At 48.1% G+C, this 12983-nt stretch overlaps 1 protein-coding gene across 1 annotated transcript; it reads left to right on the top strand.

Annotated features, from left to right (window-relative positions):
- Window positions 1-4379: 4379 nt before the first annotated feature.
- Window positions 4380-12579, top strand: OCSTAMP (osteoclast stimulatory transmembrane protein; the record flags this gene model as incomplete). The annotated part of the gene is given in 6 exon segments (XM_023511980.1): window positions 4380-4398; window positions 5046-5103; window positions 6132-7134; window positions 12019-12410; window positions 12412-12523; window positions 12526-12579. Coding segments are annotated over 6 exon segments (1638 nt in total), but the record flags the coding sequence as incomplete, so codon positions are not given.
- Window positions 12580-12983: the final 404 nt, after the last annotated feature.

Here is a 12983-nt window from a genome sequence, read left to right as displayed (position 1 = left end):
AGACTGCTCTGCTCCCAAATACATGTCCCGCTCCCTTCCTCACTTTCTGCAAGTCCCTGTTCAGATGTCACCTCCCAGAGAGGCTTCCTTGTCCATCCTGTCTAGAATGCCACCCTCATGACTCCCCACTCAGTATTTGGACACTGCATTATTTTCTTATTTATTATCTTCCTCTTTCTCTAGAATATCAACTTATTCACTTATAGTTTGTAAATGTTATTTTGTTTACTGCTGTAACTCTGGCACCTGGAACAGTTTCTGGCACTTTGCAAGTGTTCAGTAAACATTCTACACCAGAATTTATGAGAAAGCCATTTTACTCTCCGATCTGAAGTCTCTTTGGTTCATTGCTTTGTTCACTCATTCTCCATTTATTCATCCAACAAACGTATACTTAGAACCTGTTATGTACGGGTTCCCTGTCCCTGCTTACATGGAACTTACATGCTAGCAGAGGAGACAGACAGCAGGAAATAAAGTGAGTCTGAGGCGTGATCGAGACTAAGAAGAAAATGAAACTGAGCAGTGTGACAAACTGACCCAGAGGCTACTTCAGCCATGGTGGCTGGGGAGAACTTCTCCGAGGAGGTGGTGCTCGTCTAAGACCTGAAGACGTCAGCTCATGGCAATGTGGGAAGAAGAAAGATGCTATGGGGTTGTGGGGAGAACATTCTAGGCAGGGGACTGCAGGTGCAGAGGCCTGGAGGCTCAGAGGAGCAAAGATCGCCTAATTTAGCTGGACTCTGAACTAGAACTTTGCCTCTTCTGGCTGGTTACAAGCTCGCTCTCTGTAGCTCTCCTTAGAAAGCATTGCTCTCCTGCCCACCCTCCCCAGAATGGCTCTGACCAGACAATACTGGTCAAGAAGCTTTGCCCTTCTCAGAAAGAGATTTGTGGGCCAAAGACCATGGTGCTGTGACCGGTGCATCCATGGTGGCATGGGAGCAAGGGAGATGCCAGGACTTGTGTAGAGATAATCTGAGGGGCCTGTGATCAGGAGACACAGAATCACTTTCAAGGTAAAAACAAAACAAAACACCTGTTTTTGTTATCTGTGGCTGCCTAATAAACCAACCATTCCAAAACGGACAGCCTTGAAACAGAGATTTCTTGGCTCATATCTCTGTGTTTGGACAGAGCTCTGCAGGGATGGTGTGTCTCCGCCCTGTGCAGTGTGGCCAGCCAGGGCCACTGGGCCGGAAGTTTACCAGTTTATCTGGGGTCAGAATGACCATGTTGGTCACTGATCCTTGAAGGTCCCTCTTCATATTGCTTTTCCAGGAGTAGCCTGGACCTCTTCCTGTGACAATGGCCTTCAGGGAGGACAAAAGTTAAAGTCATAGGCCTCTTAAGGCCTGGACATGAAAGTCCAAGAAAGTCAACTCTGCCACATTCTATTGGTCAAAGAAGCCCACGAGATTGGCCTGGCTCAAAGGAAGGGAAACAGATGTCCCCCCTCTGATAGACAGGGAGGAATGGTGGGCCCCACTATTTGGAAGCCATCTCCCCCAGCCCCCAAGAGTAAACTGATCAAAAGGTATGCAGTGCCATCCTGGAAGGGGATATCTAAGCAGCCCAAAGAGTTATGAAGAGATGCCCAAACCCACTCGTTTTATAATCAGGGAAATGAAAATTATAATAAGATTTTTGCCACTCAGATCAGCAAACACTAGAAACTTGGACACTAAGTGATGGTGGGACATGCAGAAACGGGGACCCTCGGGTTCTGCTGCTCAGACTGAACCGTCCAGTCAGCCTGGCCAGCAGCTTGACTGTAAGGAAGGGAGTTCCTATGGCCCAGTTATCCTACTGGCGTATCCCAGTAGACTACCCCCTGGATCCCTAAGGAGATAGTGTAGGAGGATTTGCACCACTGATGTCTGAAGCCCCTTGGGGACCACCATTGGGGGAGCATTTAATAAAGTACAGGAGAAGCATGCTAAGGAGAAGTTAGGGGCACACAGAACCACAGGTGCACAGCATCATGGGCTTAGGGGTGGAGAACCTACAGCTTTGGGGCCACAAAGGACCTTTTGGGTCCCCGAGGGTGGCCTTTTGACTGAATCCAAATTTTACAGAACAAATCCTTTGAAGAAAGGGACACGGAGGACTTATACCAAATCTAAGCTCGCAGTCTGGTGGTCCCCAGCTCTGCCACTGGCCCTCAGGTTTTGTTTGTCCTCTTGCCAGTGAATTTCAAATTATGACTCAGTTGCTAATCTTTAAAATTCTGGAGATTTCACATAAAAATCTGGACTTCTGCTTCTCTTGGAAAAGAAAATACCAGAAGATCTAGCAAATAAGAGACCTTCATTTCCACCAGGTAACAATTGTTTGGAACTGAGTAGTTTGGGAGGGGAACTTGAATTAGAGCATAAACTCTCTCTTGGCCTCAGTCCCCACCACTCCTTAATGTCTTACACTGGCTCTCTTCTTTTGACTCTCACTTTCCTGGCCTGTAAAGGCATTTGAACGTATGACTCCTGAACTACATGACATGGAAAGGTCCATTTTAGTGTCCGTGGTCACTGGTTCTAATGGCCTAGAGCAGCACTGCTCAACAGAACTTCTTTAATGATGAACGTGTTCTCCATCTGCCACGTCCAACATGGTAGCCACTTGTTACGTGTGACTATTACACACTTGCTCTGTGTGTAACACCAGCGTACATAGTCCAGACTGAGACTTGCCCTAAGTGTAAAACACTCACCAGATTTTGAAAGCATGGTGTACAGAAATGAATGTAAGACATACAGTAATAATTTTGTACATTGTTTACATGTGGAAAGTATAGTTTGTATAACTTAGGTTGAATAAAATGTTTTATTCAAATTAATTCCATTTTTATGTGGCTACCAGAAAAGTTTATATTATATATGTGGCTCACATTGTTTTTATTGGGTAGCGCAGGCCATAGTGTAAGATTTCAGCTGCCTCTCCGCATTTGCAAACCACCTGGACAGTGGCAACCAGCAGCCTAAAGAATTCAATGACTGTAACACCCCCTGGACCTCTGATTCTGTTCCCAGACCAAGTGCCCTGGGGGATCTGAAGGCTTACCGCTTCCTCTTCCTCTTCTGTCTTATGGCTCTGAATCCTCCACCCACAAATTCCCCCTCAACAAAGTTAGTTCTATTTTTCATGATTCAGAAGCCCTCTCCGGATGTTGAGGTCAGGCTGGTCTTATATAGACAGAAATGATTGCCCACATGTACCGAGGAAAGCCAAAAATATCTTTCACCCTTTCCCCTCCATTCCCCCCCGCCCCCCCCCGCGACCCACGTGGTCCCTATTGGTCAGTTCCCTGGTGCCAGTCCAGAAACTGGGTACATGCTGGTGGGTGTCTTCTAGGACCGTTCCTTTCTCAATGCCCTGAAGCTTTCTTTGTGAGGGGACCCAGGCCAGGGTGGCCCAGGGGGCATTAGGGACCTGATCAAGTCTGAGTCGAAGGGGGCTCCCTCAGACAGAGCTGTCACTGAGCTCCGGCAGGAGGGAGCTGGGCACCAGGACATGCCTCTTGCTTACTGAACACTCAGCACACTGTTTCACTGAATCCTCAAACGACCTTAAGAAGCAGGTACTGTATCCCCTGGTTATAGCACAGGATGCACAACTTAAGAAAGGGACAATATCTCGCCCAAGGTCACACAGCACAGTAAGTGACAAAGCCGGCATTTGAGTTCAGGTTGCTTCCTTCTGGCAGGACCCCTGAAGTTCAGGGGAACAGCTAGACAGCTGGCCTGGCCAGGGCCTCCTGTTCGAGTTATAAGTTTGTGGCCCTCAGGCTGGATTTGGCCCACAGACCTGTTAAGACTGGTGTGCCACACTAGTCTTAATTTTTTTTAATGCTGGCATTTATATAAAAAGGGGTATAACTGATATCTTTGGAAAAATTAGAAAATCTGATACTGTTGGGGCTCATTTAGGGACTTGGACTCTCGACCCAAGTGAGTAGCCACTGCCCTTTACCAAGGGGTCTGCACTTCGCAATTCGCTGCCGTTGGCATTAGACCTGCTTTGTTCGTCACCTTAGCTGGCCGGCCCCTGTTCAGGGCTCCTGGATACCGATCTGGCTTCTGGGAGGGGCTCACGACCTGGGCAGGGTACTAGGTGCTCTCAGGGCTCTGGCCACAGGTGTCTCATTCAGTTTATGTGACTATGAGAATGCCACTTCCCTTATCCAGGCCACAAGGAACCCCCCTACAGGCTTGAGCAAGTGGCCCAGGCAACATGTCCTTATAAGGAAAAATGACAGGCTGCCTAGAATACTACCTACCTGTGTCCCCTACTGGTCCATCCTACAGCGTGGGAGCCAAGAGGATTCAGCAGAGGCCTCCTGGGGCAGCAAGTCCTGCTGGCTGTGTTGGGGCACAGGGATAATGGGGGAGAAGCATTCAGGTAAGAGCTGGCTTTCAGAACAGCCTAGAAGTGGACATGCAGGGTGGTGACTGCAGAGGATGAGATGAAGTCCCCTGCCTGAGGTCATATGGCTAGGGATGACAGAGTTGTGATTTGAAGCCAGATTCCAGTCAAGCTAAAGGATGGGCAGGATGGGAGCTGGAGCAGGAGACCCAGAGCCACTTTTTGTCTTAGCAGGGATCTGATCATCACCTGTGGGTTCATACTGTCCCAAGAGTAAGGGATCAGGCTTCCTCCAGGGCAGAAAACTATGGTGGGGGAGGGAGCAGAGAGGAACTCTTGTCTGTCACTACTGCTAATAGCTGTGTGGTTTCGCTGAACCTCAGTTTACTCCTCTGTGAAATGGGACTGATTCTACCTTCTTGCTACACTTCAGAGAGAGGTGTTGTTTGGAAAAGCCTCTCTTAATTTCCTCCCACACCTTCCACAGGCTCCTGCCTGTGGGGAGAGGATGAGGCAGGTTGTCCGGCCCTCTGGGAGGTGGATCCCAAGCAGGGGCGGGACAAGGCCTCCAGGAGGGCAGGATGAAAGGGTTGAAAAGCAGAAGCCACCGGGTTGCCCAGGCCCCAGCGATTCCCCTGCTTCCTCTCCACCTGCTCCGGCTGTCAGAGACCGCTGCTCTCCAGGAAGGATGCAGCGCCTCCACCAGCGCCTCCACGGAGCAGCTGAGTCCTTCAGGACCAGGTAGGTCTGGAGATTTAGGCAAGGAAACAGTTAGCAGTCAGGTGTAAGGGGTGTGGCCCAAATCTCCAGCTCAGCCATTCCTGTGTGACCTTGGGTAAATCCTCACCTCTCTGAGCCTCAGTTTCCTCATCTGTGAAATGAGAGTAATAATGATGTCCGTTATTATAATGTAATGACCAGGTAGTTGCCAAAATTGAAAGAGAAAATGCTTAGGACTTGGTATATGCTCAGCTCAAAGTAAGCCCTCCATAGATGGCAGCTAGTTTCCTTGTCATTTACAAAACTCAGCACAGGACTTGTCACCCAATGTGATTTAGTACTGGCTTTCAATTCTTTTTTTTTTTTTTGAGACAGAGTCTTACTATGTCACCCTCAGTAGAGTGCCATGGCATCACAGCTCATAGCAACCTCAAACTCTTGGGTTTAAGCAATTCTCTTGCCTCAGCCTCCCAAGTGGCTGGGACTACAGGCACCCGCCACAATGCCCACTATTTTTGTTGAGGTTGTCATTATTGTTTAACTGGCCCGGACGGGCTCCAACCCACCAGCTTCGGTGTATTTGGTCAGCTCCGTAATCACTGTGCTATGGGCACCAAGTCCCCAAATCTTATCTTTATGCTAGATCTTTCCTTGAGCTATAGATCTGTCCTTGAGCAGGTCATCCTGCTCCATGACCCCTTCATTCTCTTGGACCAGTTGCCCTCACAAGACTGTAATTATGGATCCAAGCAGCTTAGACATCCATTGCCACATCCCTGGGAACTGTATGCAGACTGGACTCTTCCCTGACAGCTGGAGTGAGAATAATACTAGGGAAAGCTCTGATTGAAGCTCTGATTGGTTCAGCTTACCACATGGGTATGGGGTTTGATTGGTCCACCTAAGAAGTGTGCCTTCCCTTTGACTAAAAATGTGGACTCTGTTAACAGGCCAGGCAAGGAGTTTGCGGGGCAGGGACAGTGGGCAGACACCCACCCACCCACCCTCCACCCTCCTGATAGAGGGCCCCCCAATTTCCTTGTGTGCAGGTGGAAGTTCTGGCACTTGGGGCTCTGCAAGGCTCTTGCCCCCCTGAAGGCTGCCTGGGATGACTTCTCCCAGCCTGTCCCAGCCAGCTGTGGCCAGCTGCTGACCCAGATGATCCTGTGTGGCTCTTTGGCTGCTATTGCTGCAGGTCTGACCCATCACTGGCTGGTGTCCTTGCTGCTTTATCCTCTGGGGTCCTCAGCCATGGTGGCCACTGTCTGTGGCCTCCTGGTCTTCCTGGGCCTGGGCCTGATGCCCCCACTCCGCTGCCTGTTTGCACTCAGCGTGCCCACCCTGGGCACAGAGCAGGGCCGCCGGCTGCTCCTATCCTATAGTGCTGCCACTCTGGCCATCGCTGTGCTACCAAACATCCTGGCCAACGTGGGCGCAGCTGGGCAGGTTCTAAGGTGTGTCACAGAGGGCTCCCTGGAGAGTCTGCTCAATACCACTCACCAACTGCACGAGGCATCCAAGGCTGTGGGCCCCACAAGCCAAGCGGGCAGCCGGGGCCTGACATTTGAGGACCAGGGCAATGGCTCTGCCTTCTGGCTCCACATGCTGGGGCTCACTCAGCAGATCCTGGAGGATTTCTCTGGCCTGGAGTCTCTGGCCCGGGCAGCAGCGCTGGGGATGCAGCGGGTGGTCACAGGGCTATTTATGCTAGGCCTCCTGGGGGAGTCGGCCTGGTACCTCCATCACTACCTGACTGACCTACGGTTCGACAACATCTACGCTACACGGCAGCTCACTCAGCAGCTGACCCAGGCCCAGGACACACACCTGCTGACTCCTCCACCTGCCTGGCTGCTCCAGGTAGCCCAGCTGAGGCTGTCGCAGGAGGAGGTGCTGAGTTGTCTCCTGAGGCTCGGGTTGCTCACCCTGCTTCTGGTGGCAACGGCTGTGATGGTGGCCACAGACCACGTGACCTTCCTTCTGGCACAGGCAGCTGTGGACTGGGCTCAGAAGTTGCCCTCTGTGCCCATCACACTCACGGTCAAGTATGATGTAAGTGTGAGGATGGGTTTTTCTTGAGAGAAGGGGGCTGTTGTTAACCCTCTGACTTGCATTTAAATTATATTTGCCTCCAAGTCATAGCCCTTAAATAAGCTCTGGGGCCCTGGGCCATGGGTAAGCCAACACTTTTGATTCCTGCAACAGTGGGAACAAGGACATGGGTTCTATTTCCCTCCGTATTGCAGGTAAGGATGATGATACTCAGAGACCTTAAAATAACTTGTCCTCATGGCACTCTTCGCAAGTAGCAGCAAGTCCTGGCCTCATTTTTCTTGTTTGTACTAATCAGATCAATCCTCCTTAACACTATGAGGTTACTGTGAATCTTACAATGTGGTCATGTCTCTAAAAGTGAGGGGTTCAGGGTTAGGGTCGGGGAGAGGGTCCATAAGAAGGAGAGGAAGCCAGTCCAGGGGCTAGAAAGGCTTTATTAGCAGAGAAAGGAGAGAGAAAGAGCAGAGTGGAGTCTGACCAGGAGCCAGCTGGGCTTTCACACAGTTTCAAGAGGCTTTTATTATCCCTTATCAATCAGCAAGGTTGAATGTGGCAGGAAGCTCCAAGCCAGAGTCATCCCTTCTGCAGAGGGACTAATTTTTGTATTCAGAGCAAACCCAGGAGTTACTCCCTTAATTGGCCACCCTGGTACTGCTTTGTTGTTTCCCAGGAACCTTGACCTTGAAGCATTCCAGGAGGTGGGGAGGGAGTCTGCTGTGATCATACAGCTTGGTTTCTGGCCTACCCCTTCCCACCAGCTGTCTCCCAAAGTGGCTGCACTCCTGTCAGGGTTATAAGGATTTCTTTCCCACACCTAGTAGGCTCCATGCCACGTAAGAGATGTTTGATAGGGGCCATTATCAATAGCTCAGATATGTATATATTAGGATGGAGGAAGACTTTGGAATAGTCTAGATCCGGAGTCAACCAACTATGGCCCTCTGGGCAAATCAGGCAGCTTCCTGGTTTTGTAAAAAAAGTTTTATTGGGGCTTGGTGCCCATAGCATAGTGGTTACGGCACCAGCCATATACACGGAGGCTGAAGGTTTGAACCCAGCCCAGGCCAGCTAAATAACAATGACAGCTGCAACAAAAAATAGCTGGGTATTGTGGCAGGTGCCTGTTACAAGCCCAGCTACTTGGGAGGGTAAGGCAAGAGAATTGCTTAAGCCCAAGAGTTTGAAGTTCCTGTGAGCTGTGATGACACAGCACTCTACTGAGGGCTATATAGTGAGACTTTGTCTCAAAAAAAATTTTTTTTTACTGGAACATAGCTATCCATTTGCATATGGTGTTGTCTGTGGCTGCTCTAAAAGGCAAAGCTGAGTGGTTGCAACAGGGACTGTATGGCCCACAAAGCCTGAAATCTTTACTTTTTAAATAGAAATGTATAAAATGTAAGCTGCATGTAGTGGCTCACGCCTGTAATCCTAGCACTCTGGGAGGCCAAAGTGAGCAGATTGCTTAAGCTTATGAGTTTGAGATCAGCCTGAGCAAGAGCAAGACCCCATCTCTATTAAAAATGAAAAACTTAGGGGTGGCACCTGTGGCTCAAAGTAGGGCACTGGACCTATATGCTGAAGGTAATGGGTTCAAACCCAGCCCCAGCCAAAAAAAAAAAAAAAAGAAAGAAAAACTGAGATAAGAGGATCTCTTGAGCCCAAGAGTTCGAGGGTGCTGTGAGCTATGATGCCACAGCAGTCTACCTAGGGTGATAGAGTGAAACTCTGTCTCTCTTTCTATATATAACACACACACACATATATATATATAATTTATATACATATATAAAATGTTCACTTCTACTTATTATTGGATATATTTACTATAGGGTCAAGATTTGTGTTTTTTGATCTTGTCTTTTGCCAGAATCTTTTCATTTTTTTATTTTTAATAGTGAGATCTCACATAAAAGTTCATTGTATAAAATATACCAAAGTGCCAGACCCTGCTCTAATAACATTAATAGCTTATATTTATCAAGTACCTATATACTAGGAAAGCGTTTTTCAAGCCAGGCATGGTGGCGCATGCCCATAGTCTTAGGTACTCTGGAGGCTGAGGCGGCAGGATCGCTTAAGGTGAGGAGTTAAAGGCTTCAGTGCTTTGAACTGCAACACCCCTATCTAAAAAAGTAAAATAAAATAAAAATTAGTTTTTAAACAAAGAAAAAGAAAAGTGCTTTGTTTTCCCTTTTTATTTCAAAATATTAAGGGGGTACCTATGTTTTTGTTACATGGATAGCTTTTATAATGCTTACATCAGGGCTATTAGGGTGCCTATCCCCTAAATAGTGTTCTTTGTGCCTGATAGGTAGGTTTTTACCCCTCCCCCACCCCCTCAGAAAAAATATTTTTTAAACTGTGTGAAATCAATCTAATCCATTAAGAGGCACAGCCAGCTTTTTAAAAATGAAATAGAATAGACTGGAAAATTATTATATTGTAGGTGATACGGGTATGTATTATTTTGTGAGATTTTTCTTTGGTGACAATACAGTCTGTGCTTAGTAAGTCCCATAAAATGCATTTCTTACTGTAGGTCACAGTGACGCGATGTGCTGGGCAAGGTTCCACATGTGTCCCTTGACCTTCTGTATGTCATGGGATCTAATGTGCCAAGTCACACCACTATTTTATGTATCACCAGGAGAGAAAATGCTGCCAGTTAAACTTTAACACAATGCTTTCTCATCGCTGGGAATTGTCTTTGTATAAAATAGTTCACTTGTGATTTAACATAGATTTTACCATACCTTCCTCACACAGACGTGGAAAGAAAAAGAGAGAAGTAACTTTGTGGTTTTCATAACACGTGCTCCCCTTAGAGCCTGATTTTTCAGAATGACTCTGGCCAAGGAGTCAATGTCTGAGATTTTTCACCCTAAATGCTGCCTTCATGAGCATTGGTGATGTCTCACTCCTGCTGGCGGCATTTTTGTGCAAGCTGCAGACGCCCACTCTGCAAGTTTCGGTGCTGGCACTCTCTGATCCTCTGGAAAGCATGAATTGGCCATGCCTTATCCTCATTGCTTTGAAATTCTTTCATCTTTTCCAAGGGCTTCAAAGTTTCCCCTACTTACAGGTGAACTAAAGGTAGGCTCCCTTTCCCCGCATGGGTTAGTGACTCAGCATAACTCAGCTCTACTTGCACGAACCTTCTGTTGTAGGTTGCTGCGTAGCCAGAAGATCCAGGCTAAGAGTCATCCCTTAAAAGGGAACACTGGCTTCAGTAACATCACATTCCTGCCCTGCTACTCTTTCCTTGGTTATGGTGGACACAATAACCGTTCACTTCTAAGCTGAATCAAAGCAGGATTTTCTTTTTTTTTGAGGACATTTTGGCATGGCAATCAAACTTCAAATACATTACTGACAATACTTAGAACCTAGTTGAAGTGATGATATGTGTGGGAAACACCTGAAAAGAAACACCTTGGTAATCAGGGAATGGGGAAGGGATTTAACATCATTGGTCTCTCCTTAAAGAGCAGGAGACCAGAACACCAACATTGTTGCATAGTGGTCTCCACCCCCGTGGTGTAGCACTTCTATAAATAGCCTCAGGTGAAGCTACTGCTCAGAAGCTACTGCTCAGACTAAGACTGAGAGATTGCTGCTGAGATGCTCGCTCCTACAAATATTGACTGTGACTTCTAAGGTGCTTCAGCACCTGAGATCAGAATGAGACATACCCAGAGCACACCCAGACAGTTTAATGGGTCAGGGCAGCCTGGTGTCCCGGCTCCCACAGATATGAGACATCAAACCAAATTTATGTGTGCAAACACAGCTCACCTTCCTGAGCTGTTGAAAGCAGTTACAAATCATCAATTTTAAAGTCACACCCTGATTTTAAAGGAGTTAAAATGTGTGTGTGTGTGGGGGGGGGGGGAACCCATCTCAGAACTGATGAAATAAGATAGCTCATTTAATTGCCACCATGATCCTATGAGATAGGAATTATCATCACCCCCATTTTACAGAAGATACCAAGGCTTAGAGAAATTGGGGGACTTGCCCAAATTCATCTGACCCATAATTGGCAGAACCAGGGCTGCACTGTGACTTTTTATGGGGCCTTGGCATGACTTTCATGGGTCCCTTCCTCCATAATGAGTATCAATGACAGTGCTGGTATAAAAACAAATATGTTAATATTATATTTTGTTTTTCTAATTGTAAACAAAAGTAAAACATTCTTGGGGGCCTCTAAAAATACTGTGGTCCCCCAGCTTGTGTCTGCTGTGCCTGATGGAGAAGTAGGTGCTGGCAGACCCAGAATCCAGCCTGAGCAGTCTAACTCCAAAGTTCATGGCTAACCTCTGACGTCCTGGCTATGACAGATCCAATGAAGAGCTTAATGCTTAAGAACAGGGTAATTAGGACACACTCATACTTGGGGTCGGCCACATGTAACCCACATGCGACTTGGGGTATTTTATGTTCTTATTTTATTTTATCTCATCTTTTTAATTTAGAGACGGGGTCTCTGTGGCCAGATGCTGGCCCTATCTTATACCTGAAGCTCCTGGCCCTCACAAAGGTGTGCATATTGATGGAACAGATAATTGTACAGCAGAAGTATTCTCCAAGGGCTCAGGAAGGAGTAAAATGCCCCCAAACATTCGTTTTCCCTAGAATATTTTGCTCAAAGACAAAATAACGAAAATAACATTTGTATGGTGCTTTTTTTTTTTGGCCAGAAGAGCCTGTTTCCGACCCCCAGTTTCATTTAGTTCTTTCCAAACCCTAGAAAACAAAGCTATTTATTTTTGTACCCATTTTGCAGATGAAAGCAGGGAAAGTTGGTCGAGCCTCCCCAAGTGGCATTTGCAGCGGTGGCTGTCTGTTGACTGATCCTGTTTTTCGTTTTTGAAGGCGGCATACACGGTCTTGGGCTTCATCCCCTTCCTCTTCAACCAGCCGCCCCAGCAGAGCCCCTTCCTCTCTGAGCACCGCTCCTCCAGGTGGGAGCTCCGCCTCATCGCAGCTCGCTGCCGGCTGCTGCCCGCCCGGCGCCCCCGCACCGCCGCGCCCCTGGCCGCCGGGGCCCTGCAGCTCCTGGCTTGCTCCACCGTGATCCTGGAGACCTACGCCCGCCGTCTGCGACACGCCATCGCTGCCTCCTTCTTCACAGCCCAGGAGGCAAGGAGGGTGCGCCACCTGCACGCCCGGCTCCAGAGAAGCTACGACAGGCACCGAGGCCAGCAGGCGCCGCTGCGGGACTCCTTACCGCGCCCGACATCTGAGGCTGCCCCAAGCCCCCAACCCTTGCAAGGGTAGATGGGCCAAGTTCATGCCGGACGCCTGGCAGAACGCGGAGCAGCAGGGAGAAGAGTTTTGGAGTTACACAGGCCCAAGTGGTAACCTTGGCCCTTCTGCTTCCCTCCCCGTGTGACCTGGGGTGGGTCACTTTACGAATTTTCTGAGCCTCAGTTTCTACATGGGCGTAAATGACGACGTAATTGCAATGATGTGATCTGTTTTCTGCATGGGAATGCGGTAGGGATGGAACAAGACATTGGGCGTGATAGGGCTGGGTAAACAGCAAAGGACTATGCAAAGGTGAAACCAAGGAGATTCAGAGGCAGGGCCGGCAGGAGGTGGGTCCAGGCTCTCATCCGCATCTACTGCTTTCCGTGTTAGATGGGGCCTTTCCATCATTAATTCATCTAAATGCTCCTGGAACTAACTTATGTGCCTCTGGATCCTCTGAACCTATTTATAGTAACCTAAAATTTTGATTTTGTAAATAAATGTATTTATTAAATCTTAGATGATGTTACTCCTCTGCTTCAAATTCCTACAGGGGCTAGGATTGCCAGCTTTAGCAAATGAAAATA

This window comes from Otolemur garnettii, unplaced genomic scaffold, assembly GCF_000181295.1.
Source record: "Otolemur garnettii isolate 467f Iridium unplaced genomic scaffold, OtoGar3 scaffold00023, whole genome shotgun sequence".
NCBI classification, from domain to species: domain Eukaryota; kingdom Metazoa; phylum Chordata; class Mammalia; order Primates; family Galagidae; genus Otolemur; species Otolemur garnettii.
Note: the sequence above shows the minus strand (reverse complement) of the source record. Positions and strands in the feature narration are given on the sequence as shown.